The following is a 19,729-nucleotide window of genomic DNA, read 5'->3' as shown; positions in this document are numbered from 1 at the left end:
GGATATCTTCTTGTAATTAATATTTTTCCTGTGTGTTCTATAACTGTTGGTTTATTTTGTAACCTATAAAATCTATTAATATTTTCAACACATTTCCTCTCATTAATATATAGTTCTCTTGAGTCATAACAATTTTACTGACAGATTTATGTGTAACATTAGGTTGCTTTCTGCTGCTGTAATCCAACGAGGTTGTTCAAATGTAGACCTGAAGGAGATAACTTTAATTATTTCATAAAAAGATAATAATATTTTTTTAATCCCTGCAAGAATTTCTACCTTCTGTGCTTATTTATAGGACCATCATGCTAAGACCACCTCTAGCCAAGACAATTTTGTTCCCTTCTAGCAAAGAGCTCCTTACCAATACAATGGACGCAATATTATTTGAAGCTGCTCAAAGGGGAGAGGTCAATTTCTTGCAACAACTGCTGAGAGAAAACCCACTTATCCTTGACAACGTTGCACTGTTGTCTACTGAGAATCTCCTCAATGTCGCTCTGATAACTGGAAACGTTAGCTTTGTCAAGGAGATTACAAGGTTAAAACCCCATTTTGTCAAAGAATTAAATCAAGATGGTTTTAGCCATATGCATATTGCAGCAGCTCATGGCCATGTGGAGATTGTAAAGGAGTTGATAGAAGTTGACCCCAATCTTTGCCGGTTAGAGGGAAGAGAAAAAAGAACTCCTCTTCATTATGCAGCCATTAAAGGGAGAGTTGAGGTAATCAATGTTTTGCTTTGCAGTTGTCCTGAATGTATTGTTGCTGTGACAGTTGAAAGAGAGACTGCTCTACACCTTGCTGTTAAGAACCATCAATTTCAAGCAACAGAGGTATTGGTCAAATGGATCAGAGAAAATAACAAGGATGAAGTGTTCAGTATAACAGATGAACAACGCAATACAGTCCTGCACCTTGCAATCTGGAAAAGACAACGCCAGGCAAGCTATTAATCTTAATTTTTGTTTACTATATATCCTTTAATAAATCTAATTAAGCAATAAAAATCAACTACAATAATATATCATTTGCTAAATGAGGTTGTATTGTAGATGCAGAAGTTGCAGTCGTTTGACCAGCTAAATGTCTAGAGAGATTTAACATTAACAGAAATTATAAAAAAAGAATAATTAAAAACAAAATCCTTGCAGGTTGTAGAATTATTACTTGACAGCAGGCTCGTTGGAAGTAAATGCCATGAACCATTACGGCCTCACTGCACTGGATGTGCTGCTAATGTCCCCCAGTGAAGCAGGTGGTCGGGGAATTGTTCAGATGCTTTTACATGCTGAAGCTATGAGGGGAAGAGATATTACCCTTTCGACCATTTCTCATAATCGAACCTTTACTAACATATCCACTGCCCCACAAACAGATCGATCACAGCTAAGTGGCATGGTAGAGTACTTCAAGTTTAAGAGAGGTAGAGTTTGTCCAAATTAGAGTTTTTTCTATCTATTTTTTCATTAAAAGTGTAAAAATATTTTTATTACTCTTTTTAAATGGATAAACTTGATACTTGAATTTTAGCATAATTAATATATCAATTCATTCATGTATTTTTAAAATCGTACACTTAAATTCTTCAATGATCAATCCGTTTTCATTTCTTATAATTTAAATATTTTGATCCTTCAAATTTTTTATTTAAAAAGAACATTTAAATTCTCATTAACTTTTGTCTATAATATCTCATTTAACTAAATTTTAACATTTTTTATTCTTTAATTTTCATTCTTTAAAATACTTCAATATTTATAATTGATGTGATCGAAACTAGAGTTATGCTGTGATTAGCTAAACCTGCAAGAAAGAGAACGTGAGTTGATGGATACCCACAGCTGCCACTCCGGTGCTACGTCAGTAAACCGAAGAATAGAGCTAATGTAGAACGTAAGAGTAGTTATATAATAGAATTGTATACATTTGTCTATGTGATTATTCTCCCTTTATATTGTAAGAATATAGAGATAAATATAATATTTTCTGGTAATCCGATGATGATGTGACTGGCTGCTCGATAAGGGATCTCACCAGCTAATAGGTCGGTGATCCCGCGATTATAGACATAATGGGAAATATGTTGAACTGTGCCTGATAACAATAACTTTATACCGAGACTCGACTTATTCAGGAGAGGGCGAGTCTTGATGATGAGTCGGGTGTTTAAGGTGTTCAGATATTCCTTTTCTTGGATAGGACCGCATTGCCTATTTATCATATTCTTGCTACGTAACCCAGTTTCGTAGTGATAACTTGTACCTTACTTAGGCGATCATTATGTAATATCAGAGATCACCCGCTAGGGGTGAGCATTCGGTCGGTTCGGTTCAAAATCGAATCGAACCGAATAAATAGAAAACTGAAATTTTAGTATTTATGAAAATCAAACCGAATCGATTTTGATCAAAAATCGAACTGAATCGGTCTGATTCGATTCTATTCAGTTCGATTTGATCAGTTTCAATTTTTAATAAATTTTTTATTTTTTACACTTTATTTTTAGTATTTTAAAATTTAGTTAAAATATTTTAATTTTAATATGATTTAATTTCTCCATATTATTAAAAATAACATATTATTATTTCTCCATATTATTGAAAATAACATATTATTATCCTTAATCGGTTCGGTTCGGGTTTTTTAATTTTTTTTCTGATCAAAACCAAATCGAACTGAAATAACCGAAATTTCTAAAATTAAAAACCGAATCGAAATGAATAAAAATTGAACCAAAATTTCAAATTAATTCGGTTCGGTCGATTTTTTCGGTTTGAACCGAATACTGCTCACCCCTATCCCCCGCTGGTCTTCGATTCTTCAAATTCGAAGGTGATAGTTGTTTTCATAATCTGGGGCACGTGGCCTTTTGAGATTGGTCTTCCCCTGCTCATGTCGTTTTGCCTACCTAACTCTTCAATGATGGCTGCCATGTTTCTCAAGCGGCATTTAAAGCCTGATGTCAAAACCGTCTTATAAAAACCCTTCTTCTTTCCCAAATATTACTTTTGCTCTCATCTGTAATCTTTGTTTTCAGAAAGACTCGATCACTCTTTTTTTTTCTGATTACACTCATTTGCTTTCACAGTAATTTCTTTTTTTTTTTTCCTTTAAAAATAAATAGGAATACTTTCTCTTGTTCTCTTATTCTCAGTGGAGGTTCTGCCTTAAGCACCTCCTCTGACGGCCCCATCCATGCCCTTGCCTCTATCGTTCCACTGAAAGCGGCTCAAGAAAGCGAGGGTAGCTCGATTTGTGACGTCCCGTCTATCCTATCAAAGCAAGATGTAGATCACCTTTATGATAAATACTAAATTTCTCGAGAGACTTTTCATGTTTTTGCTTTTTCCTCGAATGTTCGTGTGAACGACTTGGTTCCTGCAGAGGATATTATCATAGTCTTTGAGGAGCAGTTGAAGGTGGGTCTTTAGTTCCTCATGTCATTTTTTAGTGATGTTCTTCAATTCCATAAGTTTTTGGTCGCTCAGCTATATCCTAATAGCTGGAGGATCTTGGTGGCTCTCCGGTTCAGTCTTAATAATAATATTGAGCTTCTCCCAGTTGTACCATCTGGATACTCGCAATAATGAAGAATTTTAATTTTTTTGCGGGCAAAAATACCAGACGATATTCAACCAGATACCTTTTTTATTAAAGTGGTGGAAAAATAAGTTTTTTGTCCTCCATCGCCGGACATTCGGGGGTTTTGGACGCCTCCAAACGAGCTGGAGCCTATGAGTGGAACTGAGGAAGGATTGGTTCCAATTGGGGAGGGATGAGGCTTTAGCTTTTCTCTTGACGATAGCTAGGTCCTTTCAGAAAATGGACATCACTAAGGCAATGAGCAACGATGTTTTGTCTTGGCAAAGTTATATCTAGGCAAGCCAGACTCGGGGTTCTCACCTGCCCAGCCTTCCCAGCCTTGGAAAGAGCACTCTGGCTAGAGATCATGATATTTTTCTTCTTGCCTTCTTTTAGATTTCAAATTGTCTTACTTACTTATTTTTTTTAAATTTTACGCAAATATGGCTGGGTCATGAAGTAAATTTGCTGAGGCGGTCGGTGCTGCCTATAAAGGCAAAGTTGTCGCTAGGGCAACCGATCCCCCTCCCAAGTGTGCTTGCTGAGCAGAAGTGATCATGCTTCCTCCTCCTTCCCAACCTACAGTAGAAGAGTCGACCCATTCACAACCTAAGTCTTCTGCCATGGGCGCCTCTGCATCTATCCCAGTTTGCGAGCCTTTTTGTCGCTATCCCCACTCCTACTGAGCCTGTTCCTACAAACGTGAGGGTTGACTCCTCATGGCCTCCCAGCATCCAGCTCCTGGCATTGGTGCTAACCCATATGCTGTCTCTCCTTAAAGATCCTAACCTGGCCGTCCTATTAACCAAGAATGCCCTAAGGCCTGGGGACTATCGATGCCTGAATGAGCTCGAGACGGATGAGCTTTTTGACAATGTCATGCACTCCAACCTAGAGAGTGCCCTCTATGCCTATGTGGCCAAAGAGTGCAACAAAGTCCTGAGGCTAGAATTTGGTGCTCAGAAAATGGACAGAAGACTTCTGGCGGAGGAATGCTTAAGGCTGAAGACTTGGGTTGATGAGGTAAAAGGCACCATGAAGGAGACTATAGAGTTTGTGGACAAGCTCTAGGTTGAGCTAAGTAAGACCAATGCTTTCAAGCTGGTTCTTGAGAATCGGGCAAAAAGTGCCGAGGATCAAGTGGTCTTGCTGCATAGCTAAGTCCTGGACCTGTAGGCTCAGGTTGAGGAGGCCCGGGCTGCCTCTATCAGGGTTGCTGAGCTTGAGGCAAAACTTCGAAAGATGGTGGCCCAAGATAGGGAGATGTTTGTACAAAGCCAGGACTCTGTCAAGAAGGAGCTTCTCAAACATTTTTCTGCAAAAGACTTCTCCTGGATTGACGACATCTTTCCTCACGAGGAGGAGGAGGATCGGCGGGACAAGGAAGGACTAATTGAAGACAACCCTCCTGGCGCGGATTCTACTGCAATAGCCAGTGATAAACCTATAACAGGAATCCGGGTGGAGGCGGCTGATGATGTTCCTCCTGCCTTATAATACTCATTTTATTTGAATAAAAATATTTTACTTAGACAGTGTTGTACGATCAACATTTAGCCATAAATCTTGTCAACAAGACTTGAATAATTTATTTAAAACATTACTAAGTGACTAACACCCGACCATGGTGGTGATAAAAATAAATAACTTGAGAACTTCTGAATAGCGGGGCTAATACCCAGTCATATGGCTTGGTGGATACCTGCCTTACGCCTAAGTTGTCCTATTAGGATTTCCTAAAATCTTGAGGCCAGTACCTAATAAAAAACATCCATCTTGTGGCTTGTGCCTCAAGTGCCTTGAAAATTGATATGGGATTAACACTCGATAGTTGTGCTCACTTTGTGGCCTGGTGTAAATGCATTCATCAGGATCGAGGCCTGGTCTTCTAACCTGGTGGAACCCGTCTTATGGCCCTATTTAGTGAGACCAATGCCCAATCTTCTAACTTAGTGGAACCCGCCTTGTGGCCTTGTTTAGTGGGATCAATACCCGGTCTTCTAGCGAGTTTTTGTCTTGAAATTTTTGTTTAGTGGGTCCAATATCCGATCTTCTGATTTGGCAGAACCTGCCTTGTGGTCTTATTTAGTGGGACCAACACTGAGTCTTCTGGCGGATTTCTGCCTTGAAACTTTTATTTAATGGGTCTAATGCCTGAATAGCCAGGTGATTGCCTTATGGCCTTTGTTTTAGTGGGTCTGACGCCTAGATGGCTTGGCGATTGCCTTATGGCCTTTTATGAGTTTGTTTCTATTTCCGTAGTCCAACGCTTGAATTATGGCATGGTTAAAGTTTCTTTGTGGTATGGCATGAGATGCCTTGTTATGCAGGACCAATGCTCGAATGGCCTTGTGGCCTTTTATGAATTTGATTTTGTTTCCACGGTCTAACGCCCTAATTATGGCATGGTTGGAGTTGTCTTGTGGTATGGCATGAGATGCCTTGTTATATGAGACCAATGCCTGGATGGCCTTGTGGTCTTTTAGTGAGACTAACACTCGAATGGCCTGGTGGAACTCACCTTGTGGCCTTTATTCTTGTCTCCATTCTTTCATCCATCTTATGTTTCTAATTTTTCTATCAAAGAAGCTTGAAGAATGCATTCTATTTTTATAATATTTCCATAAATCATGAACACTTTTCTAAAGATAAAATAAAAGACTCGATCGTCTAGCTTGACTAATAAAACTCAAAGTTTGACCCAGGAGCTAAACATCTGTAATATTCCCCTTATTGTCACCCATATCACAACTCGGTCTCCCTGCAATTACATAAATAACCTCCATAGGTTCATTGTCACAGGTGATTTTAGGAATCGTTACCTCGAGCCCGGGCCTCATATTTTTTATACTATTTATGATAAACTTCCAAAATATGCCATTTCTTATTGATATTGTATTTCAGCCGTTGGCACTCCTCCGTTGTATGTCTGCTTATCATTTTTTCTGATCCACACCAAAATATGTGTCCGTGAGTCATTCAATGAAGTGTAACTTTTATACTTACTTCGGCCATTCCTTCCTCGGGAGACTGAGTAACTTTTGTGTTTCCTCCCATATCCTTGCCTCTTAGGCTTTTGTTCTTGCTTTTTGCTTGTCCTTTTGTCCTCTTCTTATCCTTCTCGGTACTTTTGAGCGACCCGTACTGGCTTCCAATCGATGCCCTTCAGAGCATCGTATGATGACTCTCCTTTCTCAAACTTGTTTTTGAACCATGTCTGGGTTGCCCTTATCTGAATTCTTGAGGTATCAATAGAGGCTTCCTCTCCTCCTCTAGGAGCCATGGGTGTAGAGCTGTAATCGAATTGAGCCGAGTTGAGTTTTAATAAGTTCAGGCTCAATTAGAAAATAAATTTAAAAGTTCAAGTTTGAGCTCGAGCTCAACTCGAGTTTCATTTATAAGTTCGAGCTCGATTCATAAAATAAATATTAAATTCGAGTTCGGTTCGAGCCCGATTCGTAATAAGCTCATTTATCACGTTAACGAGCCAACTCAAACTCCACTAAAAAAACTTAAATTTGAGCTCATTTAGGCTCGAATTTAAGCTCGATTATAAAGCTTGATTATATTATAAATAAGCTTAATATAATTTAAATTCATTTAAATTATAAACAAATTTAAATTAAAAATAAAATTTAAATTATAAGTTCATTGATAGCCTTTTAAATTAAATTTTTTTATTTAATTGAAGTCTCTCAAACCCAAAACTAATAAAACGAAATGTAAAAGGGTTGTCCTTTTATAGATAAGTCACAACCCTCCATATCCCTTCAACTTTCGATGTGAGATTGGTATTGGCGAACGAGCATGTTCACGAGTTTATTCGCAAGCTTGTTCACGAGCCTGATCACGAGGTTGTTCATGAGCTTGCTCATAAACTTGAAAATGAGTCGAGCTCGTGAGTCTAAACGAGCCGAATACTACTAAGCTCAAGCTCGGCTCGTTTATTAAATGAGACTAAAAAGTGAGCTCGAGTTTGGCTTGTTTAGAAAACAAATCGAGCCCGATTGAGCTTTTATCGAGCCGAGCCTCGAATAGCTCACGAACAGTTTGGTTCGTTTACACCCCTATATGGGTGACGCCTTCTCCCGAGTTTTACATTGCTTGAAAGTAACATACAACCTTCTAACGTACTGTAGCATTTGCTCAATGCTCAAATCGTTGATATCTACTTTGTTGACCATAGACGATGTGTCTTGTCTACTGTCAGGAGTGGAGGAAAGGATAACGCCCTCATTGGTAGCAATCTTAATAGCAGCTCATGAACTGTTGACCATTTTAAGAGAAAGAAGAGAGAGACTTCTTTCTAAGAGAAATTGAATAAGAGACCGACTTTAATCTAAATGAGCAAAAAGGATTTAATGGAATTTCTGGTAATGGAATCAAATGATGCGACTAAAAGTAGAGATGTGTTGTGATTAGCTAAACCTGGAAGAAAAAGAATGTAAGATGGTGGGTGCCTACGGCAGCCACTCCGATACTCAAGTTAGTAAACTGGAGAATAAAGCTAATGTAAAACTTGAGAATAGTTGTGTAAAAGAATTGCATACTTTTGTTTATGTGATTGCTCTCCTTTTATACTGTAAGAAGATGAAGATAAATATAATATTTTCTGATAATCCGACGATGACGTGGTCGACTGCTTGATAAGAAATATAGTCAGCTAATAGGCGTAATGAGGAATGTACTGGATTGTGCCTGATAATGATAACTTTGTGCCGAGATTCGACTTATCGAGGGGAGGGCGAGTTAGGCGTTTAAGGTGTTCGGGTCTTTCTTTTTTCGGATGAGATCGCGTTGCTTATTTATCATGTCCTTATTACGTGATCATGTTTCATAGTAATAACTCATAACTTATTTGGACGATTGTTATGTAATATTAATAACTTTAAAATTTTTAGAAAATATTTATATTTTTAATTTTTTTAAGTAATACCAAATAACATTTAAATAAATTATAAATTTTTATAAAAAATATTTTAGAAAGAAATTATAAAAGAATTTTGACTATCTACTAACTTTGAATTAATATTTATAATGGATAAAAAAATTATAATTTTAAATAGATTAAAATTAGTGAGATCTAAAAGTTTAATTTTAAAAATATAATAACTAATTTATCAATTATACTAAAATTTAGAAAACAAAATATAGTTTATATAATATAAAATTCTCATTCAATTTAAGTATTTATTAAAGTATTTTAAATATTTAAAATATTTATTCGATTAGCTATTGAAATTATAAATGAAATGAATTCTAATTTAGATAAAATGATTATAAAAGGAATTAAATGTTGAATTTAAAAAACATACAAACCAAGCCCTTAATTACGTTTAAAATTTAGGCCACTATCCCAAGCCGGCCCATCTATTTGAAACTTTTAAACTGGTGTGCGCCCTTGGAGGGAAAGTGGAAGCGAAGGAACCGACACAAACTCTGCACTCCGACTTCACATTTTTCAGTTAAACCCTTCGGGGGTTTCCCTTTACCCCCTTATGCATAGCTAAACTCAGCTCTGATCTTCAATCCCACATCCAATCGGTGGAAGATGCCAAAGGAAAATGGTTACGCCCCCAGCAAAGTTATCACGGAGGAGCAGAGGGCTCGCATTTCACAGAACTTCAGAGCTGCGAAGGCCCTCCTTTCTCGCAAACGGCCCCGTGATTCCCCCTCTACTTCCCCTCTATTTCCTCTCAAGTAAGCACCCCATTTTGCCCTAATTCGATTGCGTTATAGTATCCTAATTTATAGAATGTGCAGGGGAACAAGATATTTTTGCATTTCCTTCCATAAAAGAAGAAATTTTCTTTTGAATTTCCTTGAAATAATTGAACTAGTTTGCATCTATCTTGTTTGTTTCAAGTAACGGAGTGTGGATAATCGCTGATAAATTTTTTGTTAAGACTTTAAGCTAATTGTTCTCAATGCCATTTGTAGGGATGCGAAGTGTACCGCATCGCCATCGCCAGATCAGGTTACTAGCATCAAAAGAGTTCCTCTAGTAGAGATGCAAATGAACACGCCATCCCCGATTCGTGCTAATGGAATTGAATCAACCGGTAGTAAAGTTAGGAGTGATTTATGTTCCAGTATGGCAGGATTTGTTCCTAGGAATGGGTTAATTAATAATATTTCCAGTTCAAGGGCAATGAGCATTTCTCTAGGGGACAAATGTTCCTTGGATTGTTTTACAACTCCTATAAAATATCCAGAATGCTTGTGTTTAAGTGATTATTTATCAAAGCCCAGCATTCTAGATGATGATTTTGATGAATCCATTTTGAATGAGATTGATGCTATATGTGAGCAGAATTCTGCTGCAAAAGTTGAAATCCAGAGCTCCAATAGCAGTCTTCTTGAGGAAAATAAATACAAAGAGGAAAATATTGGTTGTAATTTTGCTAGTTCAGTGTCAGTTTCTGCAGATGATGATATGAGAACACGAGTTGCTTTTGAATCCAGTGGTGATTTGGTATCAAGAAAGGAGGAAAAGGATACTTCCCAGCTAATTGAGCATGGAAATATGCCAGAAGAATACTCGAAGTACTTGCAGTCTTTGAACAATAGGCAACGAGAAGCAGCATGCAGTGATATTTCCGTCCCATTGATGATTGTTGCTGGTCCAGGAAGTGGAAAGGTCTCCCTATCCTATCCCTAGCGCTCGCACACATACCAGACTGATACTTGCATGTGAAACTTTGCACAATCAGAAATTCTATTCTTGAATTTTAGTAAATCTTTTTTACTTTTCCTTTCCACTGAAAGCAGAATTTTCTGTTTTTGATGCTAGACTTCCACAATGGTTGGGCGAGTTCTGATGCTTCTCAGTGAGGTATTGTATATTGTTAGCTTGAAAAGCTTTTTCATCATTCATGTGTTGATATCTTTTCTTTCTCTTTCTAAAAAATTGTCACAGGGAATTAGTCCGACAAACATCCTAGCAATGACTTTCACCACTGCTGCAGCTTCTGAGATGCGAGATCGGATTGGAGCAGTGGCTGGAAAAGCAATAGCTAAAGAACTTATGATCAGCACCTTCCATTCATTTTCTTTGCAACTTTGTCGTTCATATGCAGAGAAGTATGTTCATTGTGAGATTGCAAATATTTACATTTTCTTTTGCCTTCTGTGTCCTATTCCTTTGCTAATTGAGTGAAAGATCAGTAAAGGTTCACCTGCACTTAGAAGCTGTGGCTGTTAATCCTAAAATCTCACAATAGGATACAAATATTAGCTATTGCCATTAGAGATACTTGGGCTAAACCTCCTAAGAACTTGTGACTTTTGTACGTCATAATTGTAAAATTTCTATTTGTCTTGCATGGTTCAGGCTTTTATAATTCTTCAAAAAAACCGTGTGATTGCTGCTTGTGTTGTAGGTTAGGACGCACCCCAGAATTCTTAATCTATGGGCAGGGACACCAGAGAAGAGCAATCATTGAGGCTATGCGTCTATTAGAAAAGCAAAAGACTGCGATACAAAATATTGACGAAGCTTCTAATGGTATAACGTCTCCAGAACATTTCAAGGATAAGTCAAAGAAATGGCAAAGGTTTGTGACTAAGGTCAGTGAATCATCAGCTAAATTATGAGAATAGCTATATGTTATGGTTTACATGAAATATAACTTGTTTGAGAGTAATAATTGATTCTTTCTTTCCTTAAATACCCCCCCCCCCCCAAAAAAAAAAAAAAGAAAAAAAGAAAAAGAAATGAAAAAGTAACTTACGTTTGATCAAATTGTGAATTAAAGATTGTCCTTGCTCCTCGTTAATTTATCCCCTAGTGGCTTGCTATTAGGTGATGTAGTTGGTGAGGCTATCCTTTAGCATTTTCTTTTTTTTTTTTTTTTTTTCAATTTCTTATTTTCTTTCTTGTGAGAGTTTAACTGCATTGTGTACCAAAGAACCAATTTGACCTCATTGCTAACTGGTTAACGTCTCATTACCTGAGCAATATAACACGAAATTGTTTAGGATCTGTTTTGATGCCCTCTTGTTTAGAACAAATTGTATGCACACAATCAAAGTGTATTGTTTTCTTGCACAAGCAAATTTTATTTGTGCATCTTTCATTGATATGCTCCATTTCAGGCTAAAGCTTCAGGAAAGACACCTGCAGATTGCAATAAAATGGGTGATGTGATAGGAGTAAGCAGATAAATTTCTTGTTCTGATATCATTTTGATAGTCTTGTTTTCATACTTTTGTGTTCTTCTGGCACTAAATCAGGCTTCAATACTTGGGAACTACAATGACATTTTGCGATCTTGCGATGCCCTGGACTACCACGACTTAATCAGCTGTTCTGTGAAGTTGCTCACTGATTATCCTGATGGTTGATATAATCCTGATGGCAATACCTAATCAATTTATGCCACCTCTCATATTATGGAATTGTTTACAATTGTTTTTGGATCAATTTCAGTATTTGAAGAGTGCCAGAATTCATGGAAAGCCATTGTGATAGATGAGTTTCAGGACACAAGTGCCATGCAATACAATCTTCTACGGCTTCTTGCATCCCACAGTCAAATAACTATTGTTGGTGACGATGATCAGGTTTATTATTATCATTATTATTATTATCTTCTATGATCTTCAAAATTCAAATGGAGAAAGTTTACTTCTCTACCTTTTTTTTTGCACTTTTTGATGGTTCCAATTCTTACCGATAGGTTTTATTGTTTATTAAAGTCACATCTACATTTTTCTGCAGTCCATTTTCAGTTTCAATGGAGCTGACATTTCAGGGTTTAATTCATTTCGTCTAGATTTTCCAAATTATAAAGAGGTCCGCCCTTTCCTTTGGCCATTACAGTTTACATTTTTCTTTTTTTGTGAGAAGTATGGTTATTTTCTCGATCATATAATGAACGCGAATAATAATTTCAATATTTCTTGTTTAGTGATTATAGTATCATTTCTTTTAAGCTATTGAAGCTTCTTACAACTTTGTAATTTAGATTAGGCTCAACAAAAACTATCGATCCACTCGCCATATTGTTGAAGCTGCATCTTTTCTTATTCAAAATAATATGAAGCGATGCCAGTTCAAAGAAGTCGTTACTGATAATTCTTCCGGATCTAAGGTATTTTGGCACTGACAGAGCGACTTTTCATTTGTTTTCTCTTCTTTTTTCTGTTTCTAGTTAGCAACTTCATCATGGTTTGGATGAAATTTCACAGATAATCATCAAGGAATGTCATAATGAGCATGCACAGTGTTCATTTGTTGTTGATAAGACCTTGGAAATTGCATCCAATGGATCACCTGATAAACCTTCTTATGGAAGCATTGCCGTTCTTTATCGGAGGCAGGTCAAGCTTACTATCCATATATTTTAAGTGCACAGAATAAAATATTAATATCCATAGATCTATTATAACTTTATCTTTTTACATAACAGGCGTCGGGAAAAGCCTTCCAAGTAGCATTTCGTGACAGAAAAATACCATTTAATGTTCATGGTGTGGCTTTCTACAGGAAAAAGGTTGCTTAAATGTGATCTTGCATTTTTTTTCCTAATTAGTGTGCACTTAATTCTATCAATTGATGGTTGTTTTAACATGTGTGCCAATAACTATGTTATCGAACTTTCATTGAACACCTTTTTTAATAGGTAGTTAAAGCCATTATTGCTATGCTTAGAACAACGCTGCCAGGATGTGATGATGGCCCATATCGTCAAGTTTTCAAGGCTATGCTTCCATTTGAGAAGGATGAAAAGAAGAGAGTATGTCTGAACTTTTCTTCTTTTGTAGCTTTTATGTTCATGCGGTTAATGATTTATTAGCCTTGTGTAGGGGGAAGGGAGTGGGAGGGTTGATGGGGAGAGAGATATGAATGCTAGATGGAAGAGTCAATTTTTCTTTCATCTGCCAAACCATCTTAATAGGATTATAAAGAATCCTAGTTGGATTTCCACATCAGATTTCTATTCATTTTGTAGCCAGATTCTGTTCTATGTGACCTTAATTGACACCCATAAAATTTATTTATTTTATATAATCAGTCGTGAAATTCATTGACCACAAAATGATCGAGTAATAATATCTCATTAACCATTGGTGAATATCGACCGGGCTATTTTACTGAAATCTCTATGCCCATTTTGCAGGTTATTGACCACATCGACAAAATCTTAACCATTAGAAAATGCAGCTTCATATCTGTTGCCAATGACGTCTTTAGCGCAAAGCTCTCTGGTACCTTTAACAGGTTTTTACTGCTCAAAATTTTCTTAACATTCTTGACCTTATTACTAGTTTCCAATTATTTTATAAACTTAACCATGAAAGAAAGAGAGTGCAGTGACAAATTAGACATTTTTAATTTCATCAGTATTACTCGTCTTTGCTGCAAGAGCTCCACTTTTGAAGTTGCGCATGAGAAATCTCTCTCTCACTCTCTCTACCTCCACGGTGTTTTTCATAATTTCTAACCACTAACCATCTGATTCCTATTGTTGATCTTAGGAGTCAACTCAGCCAGGGACGCAAAGTGTTGTTGACTCTGGAGATGATATCAAAGCTTGTTCAAAGGGTAAAAATGTTATATGTAAAATGACTGACCTGTTGTGCTTTTGAGCATTTGATTTCTAGTTCCAGAAGAAAGGCTTGAAAAATGCTGACCGCTAAGGAGTTGAACTGTATTTTATTCAACCTAATTTTAGTTAATTATCCATATACCACAACTCGTTTGTATATTGAACCTTTGACCTAAGGACAGCATTCTTCATTTTTCCATCCTGTGATATTATTTTTTTGAGAGACTCAAATACTAGTACAGAGAAATTTCCTGCACATGGCTCTTTACTGCCAGTCAAACAGCTGGACATTTAGATGAGTTCAATCTAACTGATGAATGTATACAGGAACAGTCAATTTCAGCAGTCATAACTTCAGTGGCCAATATGGTACCTCAGGTTTGTTTCTCTCCATCTGTATTTAAATAATTTTCTGGGAGAGTTCACAGCTTTACAAGCACTAACTATTAATCTTAGAAATACCTTCTTGAGCAACGGGCAGTGGTTGATGTTGATGGAGGCAAATTGTTGAATGAAGAAAATGACCTCAGATCTGTAAGTATTTTGATTTTTGTGCTGTCCTGTTGCAGTAATTTAGTCCACAAGTATGTCTTGTTGTTTTATAACTTACAACCAACAAGTTATTGCAAGGATCCTACCCAAACAAAATCACTGTTAAAATATCTACAATATTTGTTAAAAAAATTCGTACAACATTTATATAATCAGAATTATGAGGTTTTGTGTAAATTCATATTCTTAGACAATGGAACTCTAAGGTGTATGATAGCTGTTGCATTATATCTCTACATGTGGTTTAAACTCATTTAACCACCTTGCAGGTGCTTCAGTACTTATTGGATGATGTCTCTGATTTTTTATCAATGCAATGTGCTAAGAAAGGAGAAGCTGGAGATGTGAAAGAAGAAGAGAAAGGTTGTCTTAGATTACTCAAAGCTTTTATTGACTACATAACTGAGCGAGAGAAAGAAAATTTTCGTTCCCGGAGACATGATAATGAAAATTCAGTTACCTTGACTACCATCCATCAGGTTTTCCTCATTCACTCAGCCATTCAACCACAAACTTATTGATGCCTACATCGAGTGTTTCTGGTTCTTCACATTTCATCATGTTCTTTTTTCCCTATGCAGTCTAAAGGTTTGGAGTGGGACATTGTTTTCATTGTAAAGGTAAGTAGCTACATTCATGGACCACTCTTCACTTGTTCGTTGACTTACCCGTTGAAGATGGCTGTATTTTCCCTTCCGCTGTAACATCCATTTTTGAGCATCAGCACGTTAACAAAGATTAATCGAGTATATAATGGAATTTGCAGAAATGCGTTGTAAAGAGAATCTTTCTTAATTTGCAGCAATACCTTCTATATTCATCAAATTGCATTCATGCTATAGCTTGGACTAAATGCAGGTAAATGAATCTGAAATTCCTTTATTACATGAATCCAATGGCACTACGAAGGAAAATGGGACATCAATTGAAGTGAGTTTTTTCTTTAAGACTTTTCTTTTCATTGAGAATTTTACTTTGTTTTAATATGAATGTTTCGTTATGTTTCTCAGCTAATAATCTTCAGTATGAAATCTTAGGAGGAAAGACGTCTGTTATACGTGGCAATGACTCGCGCTAGAAAGAAACTATTCATTCTGTATGTCATGATGGATTCAAATTGGCAGGTTTTAATCTTCATAAATAATCTGTAGTAGTTTCTTGTTTTATTAGCACTTGTAAGTAACAAAACGAGCCTCTCCAGATGCTTCAACCATCGCGTTTTCTCAAGGAGATTCCAGATCATCTTCGGGAGATTCAGGTGCAGTTTGCTCATTTGACTCTGAAGCTGTTACATTTGCATCAAATTCCTAACCTGGCTGAATGATTTCTGTTTTTGTCATAAAAGCTTGTGATTTGTCTCTTGCTTCCATATTGGAAATAATGTCTATGTTCTTTAATATTATTTCTGAAAAGGATGAGTTATTATCAGTTGATTGCAGTTACATGGTTGACGTTGACAAGAAGAAAGCACCTGAATAAATTGAATAAACTGGTAGTTTTAGTAAATATAACATATATTATTGGAATAAATGAGTTAATGCAGTATTTCATTTTCATATGAAGTCTATATTCAGTGTCGTAGAAATTTTTCTACAATTGTAAGTGCACTGGAAGAACTTTCTAACATATTTAAATGATGCAAAAATTCTTCATGCTTCATCAGGCAAGTTTACTTGTATGTACTGCCATTTAGTACCCTGTGGTTGAGTATCTACTTTATATATTGCTCCTTAAAACCATGTATCACACCTGCCCTTGAACTGAAAAATCTGTAGTTTGAATGTGGTTAATAGAACGCTTTCATGAATTAGAGGAAAAAGACTAAATAGCACTGCCTGCACATACAACAGCCTGGTTGTGACTGCTGTTTATTTGGGTGCTATTGATCTGACCAGATCCAAGGCGATTGTGATAAATATTTCTGTAAGAACTTTTGCCAAGCATTCACAAGATGATAGCTTAAAGCTATCCTTTTTTTTGGATTCACCGGAGCATCCTTCCATATCTATTTTATGGTCCACCAAAGATTAATTCCTTCAGGGTTTGTGGCTACTCCTTGCAACAATGCCTTCCCCAAGAATTGAACCCGAGTTCTCCCTTCGGAAGTGCAGGGGGCCTTACCCCTTTACCCAACATTTCACAACTTAAAGCTATCTATTTTTTTGTTCATTCATTATTTATGAATCTGCATTTACTATAATGCCCTTCTTTGTCATGATTATCACTTCTTTGATTAATCCTATTAATGACAGGCTGAAGTATGTCTACGAGATTTACAAACAAAACCTCAAGATATTCCAAAACAACCTGTCAACATTACCACTAATCTACCAGGAGAAAAGAATTCTTCTGAAGTTGACATGGAGCCCAATGATTCCCTCAACATTCAAATCAATAATGCCTCCAAGGAAATAACAGAGCCGGTAGATGCATGCAATGGAAATATTTTCTTAAAAAGGTTTTCCTTTCAAATTGTGATGGTCATTTCAAGTTGTCATATGCTGCTAGTAGCACAGAAAATAACCTTTAAAGTTCTGTTTGGGAGAGGGAGAAAAATAGGGAAAAGGGAGAAGTATTCCACATGTTTGTTTCTTATTGTGAGGCCCCACATTCCATTTTCCCTCTTCCTCTCCCTCTCCCTCTCCCAAATATAGTTTAACTGGTTCCTCTCACCTTTATACAGATTCTCTGTGGAGGACAGATCAGTTGTTTCTCACTTGTTCCACAAATGGGCCAAGAAGCAAGCATTTCAAAACCCTAAGAGGTTACTTGACAAGGTTACTGTTGGATCCTTTTCTAGTCTTACTGTTGCAATACGTGATGTAGTTTGAAATTCAGGTGGTTTGATCCTTGTATATAGATCTGCATATTTATTCTTTTCTTTGGAATATACAGTTCAGCAATTTGTGAAGTAAATAGATATTTCTGTAATTGTTACATCGGACAACTTTACATGCTGGCGGTACATTAGGTGACACATGGTGGTTTTGATCAGTATCTCATGCTAATTCCATTCTATTTACAGGTTGGCTTTGTTATTGATGAACGTCTAAGAATCAAGAAAAGCAAGCACAAGGTCATAAAACTTATTCAGTTATATTCCAGACTCCAGCGTCATTTTAATTTCTTGCTGAATTTTCTTCCTTTGAAATATCAGTTTGTCATTGCTCTATTGGCCCTATTCCAAGAAAATATAGATTTTGCTTTCAATATTTGTACGTGATTGAAGTTCAGGAGAGAATACTCCTCATTTTCTCCATTATTCTAACCTTTTTGTCTTAATATACAGGTGTTCATGCACATGTTATTGTGCATGGCCCTGTGAAAATGCGATACGTGTATTGTCTAGTAATGATAACCATAATTCCTACATAACTTTTCAGGATGTTTTGCATGCTTTGAAACCTTGCTTAAGCAGTGAGGAAGCCTTCCAATATGCGGAATATGTAAGCATTATGTATTTTTCGAGATTATTTATGGTAGCTATTGCATTTAACCAGTGAAATCAACATATTTCGATATTGATTTTCTAAATTCCCTCCTTGTTAGAATCTGACAAGAATTATTTGACAGCCATACATTTGGACCCTCCACTTCCATAATACGTGTGATGTACGCAACTAGCTTACACAGGTTTATTCACTCTGTTAGTTCTTTGCCTGATAGGTGCTGAGATGGGAGCAAATTCCTGCAGATGAACGTGCCCATTTGATGCGGGAGAAGCAGGTTCGTTCCTAGATTATGTCTTTTGTATTTTAGATCTGTTCGAGATGGGGAACTCATTTTATATTTAAAATCATATTCTTTTATTGTCTACAAGGGTGCTAAAATCTCAGAACACTAAAATATGTTTTGAGTCATTGCACTAAAAACTGAGGCCATTACATTCCAATAGGGTCGTAAATTAAGGTTCCTAGGTGCATTTCTTTTTCCTCCCAAGCTATTACCCCTCGATTGAAATAAATCTTTAAAATTAATATTGCCAGATTTCTACCAATTATTCCGAATATGGTACGCATAGGCAATGTTGCTCGAACCCGTAATCGTTTATTTCTCCTATTATAATCAAATATTATGTTTTTAGTGAAGGACATCTTTTGTTCATGTGCAAAGTTACAATGCTCATTATACATTTCCCCTTCCAGGAGTACTTTCAGAAATTAAGGATTGAGAATTCGATGAGTACATCAGCGCCAACAGCTAAACAGGTGATTATATTAAAATGAACGAACAAACATAGTTCAATTTATGGGGGTTTCCTTTTAGCCTGCCTATAGCTTTCTCAGCTAAATTAGCAAAATGGCTCTGTGGCAGATTGGGTTTCTGCAGAATTTGGGATGCACTGTGGTCCCCATATCACGTCTCCATGCCTCACGTTTGATCGAGCAATATAAATCATTGTAACCATGTAAACATAGTTGGCAGTTCCGGTGGCTTTATTATCGGAAGCCTACTTGAGGGATTCTAACGTCTCAAGGTTTGAGCCCAGTATTTGAATCCTTCAATTCAATGGACTGTAAATAATTATGACATGACCATCTAATGAAGTTTAGAGACTGTCAATGAGGTGCAGTTCTGCATTGATTATTTCCTAGCCATTCTGTGCTCGCTGTGTAAAAGGTTTTACCAGAGTGCTTATCGTACAGATCATGGCAAATTTAACCATAGGTGCTTGGGAAGGTTTTGGGTCTTCCCTTGTGCGGGTTTTGTTGTTTCTTTGGACTCGTACGTTGGAAAAAAGTATGATTGGGTTTTTGAGTAAACGGTATCTTAGGTTCCTAACTTTTAGAAGACGATTTTACTTGCTCTTTGCGTCCGGAAAAAGGTTAAAAATCTCCTTTTGCCCTATTCAAATTCTGAACCTAATCGGAATTGCAATATAAAAGATTGGTTTTATTTTCTCCTTTCTAAATTTTGAACTGAAATCGTTAATTTAAATTTGCGATTTCTAACTAGAACCGCCTAATTTTTTTTTGTTTTTTAAATTATATTTGTTTCCATTATTTTTCCTAATTTTTATAGTATATAAAATATTAATA

The 19,729-nt window shown here is 36.6% G+C and overlaps 2 protein-coding genes across 9 annotated transcripts; both read left to right on the top strand.

Moving 5' to 3' along the window:
• The first annotated feature begins 235 nt into the window (after positions 1 to 235).
• LOC110599797 (ankyrin repeat-containing protein BDA1) lies at positions 236 to 1,530 on the top strand. Its single transcript, XM_043950412.1, has one exon. It carries the CDS (start codon positions 306 to 308, stop codon positions 954 to 956), a length of 651 nt encoding a protein of 216 aa, XP_043806347.1. The 5' UTR covers positions 236 to 305; the 3' UTR covers positions 957 to 1,530.
• A 7,442-nt stretch (positions 1,531 to 8,972) lies between these two features.
• On the top strand, positions 8,973 to 19,453 carry LOC110630972 (ATP-dependent DNA helicase SRS2-like protein At4g25120). 8 transcript variants are annotated; one of them, XM_021778640.2, is made up of 29 exons: positions 8,978 to 9,285; positions 9,526 to 10,225; positions 10,379 to 10,420; positions 10,505 to 10,668; positions 10,968 to 11,154; positions 11,683 to 11,739; positions 11,821 to 11,926; positions 12,017 to 12,150; positions 12,308 to 12,382; positions 12,555 to 12,680; positions 12,778 to 12,909; positions 12,999 to 13,082; positions 13,212 to 13,325; positions 13,710 to 13,810; positions 14,068 to 14,134; positions 14,466 to 14,516; positions 14,595 to 14,672; positions 14,960 to 15,169; positions 15,272 to 15,310; positions 15,549 to 15,620; positions 15,728 to 15,814; positions 15,892 to 15,948; positions 16,943 to 17,148; positions 17,374 to 17,467; positions 17,716 to 17,766; positions 18,074 to 18,136; positions 18,357 to 18,416; positions 18,836 to 18,898; positions 19,005 to 19,453. In XM_021778640.2, the coding sequence occupies exons 1-29, from the start codon at positions 9,137 to 9,139 to the stop codon at positions 19,092 to 19,094; spliced, it is 3,459 nt and encodes a 1,152-aa protein (XP_021634332.1). In that variant the 5' UTR covers positions 8,978 to 9,136; the 3' UTR covers positions 19,095 to 19,453. The 8 variants fall into 8 exon arrangements, 3 of the variants coding, with proteins under 3 accessions (XP_043806046.1, XP_043806045.1, XP_021634332.1); XR_002490444.2 differs by lacking the exon at positions 19,005 to 19,453 and having other exon boundaries at positions 8,974 to 9,285; positions 15,728 to 15,786; positions 18,836 to 18,875; XR_006348407.1 differs by lacking the exon at positions 19,005 to 19,453 and having other exon boundaries at positions 8,975 to 9,285; positions 17,716 to 17,783.
• Positions 19,454 to 19,729: the final 276 nt, after the last annotated feature.

Source organism: Manihot esculenta, chromosome 14 (genome assembly GCF_001659605.2).
Source record: "Manihot esculenta cultivar AM560-2 chromosome 14, M.esculenta_v8, whole genome shotgun sequence".
Classification (NCBI taxonomy): domain Eukaryota; kingdom Viridiplantae; phylum Streptophyta; class Magnoliopsida; order Malpighiales; family Euphorbiaceae; genus Manihot; species Manihot esculenta.
The sequence above is the reverse complement of the archived record's forward strand: the minus strand, read 5'-3'. Positions and strand labels throughout refer to the sequence as shown.

Excerpts from the sequence above, each read along its gene's own strand:
- LOC110630972 (XM_021778640.2), top strand. The coding sequence starts at position 9,137 with ATGCCAAAGGAAAATGGTTACGCCCCCAGCAAAGTTATCACGGAGGAG. Across the intron at positions 13,811-14,067 it reads CTCTCTGGTACCTTTAACAG|GAGTCAACTCAGCCAGGGAC; the intron begins GTTTTTACTGCT and ends TGTTGATCTTAG. Across the intron at positions 15,815-15,891 it reads TGATGGATTCAAATTGGCAG|ATGCTTCAACCATCGCGTTT; the intron begins GTTTTAATCTTC and ends GAGCCTCTCCAG.
- LOC110599797 (XM_043950412.1), top strand. The coding sequence starts at position 306 with ATGCTAAGACCACCTCTAGCCAAGACAATTTTGTTCCCTTCTAGCAAA.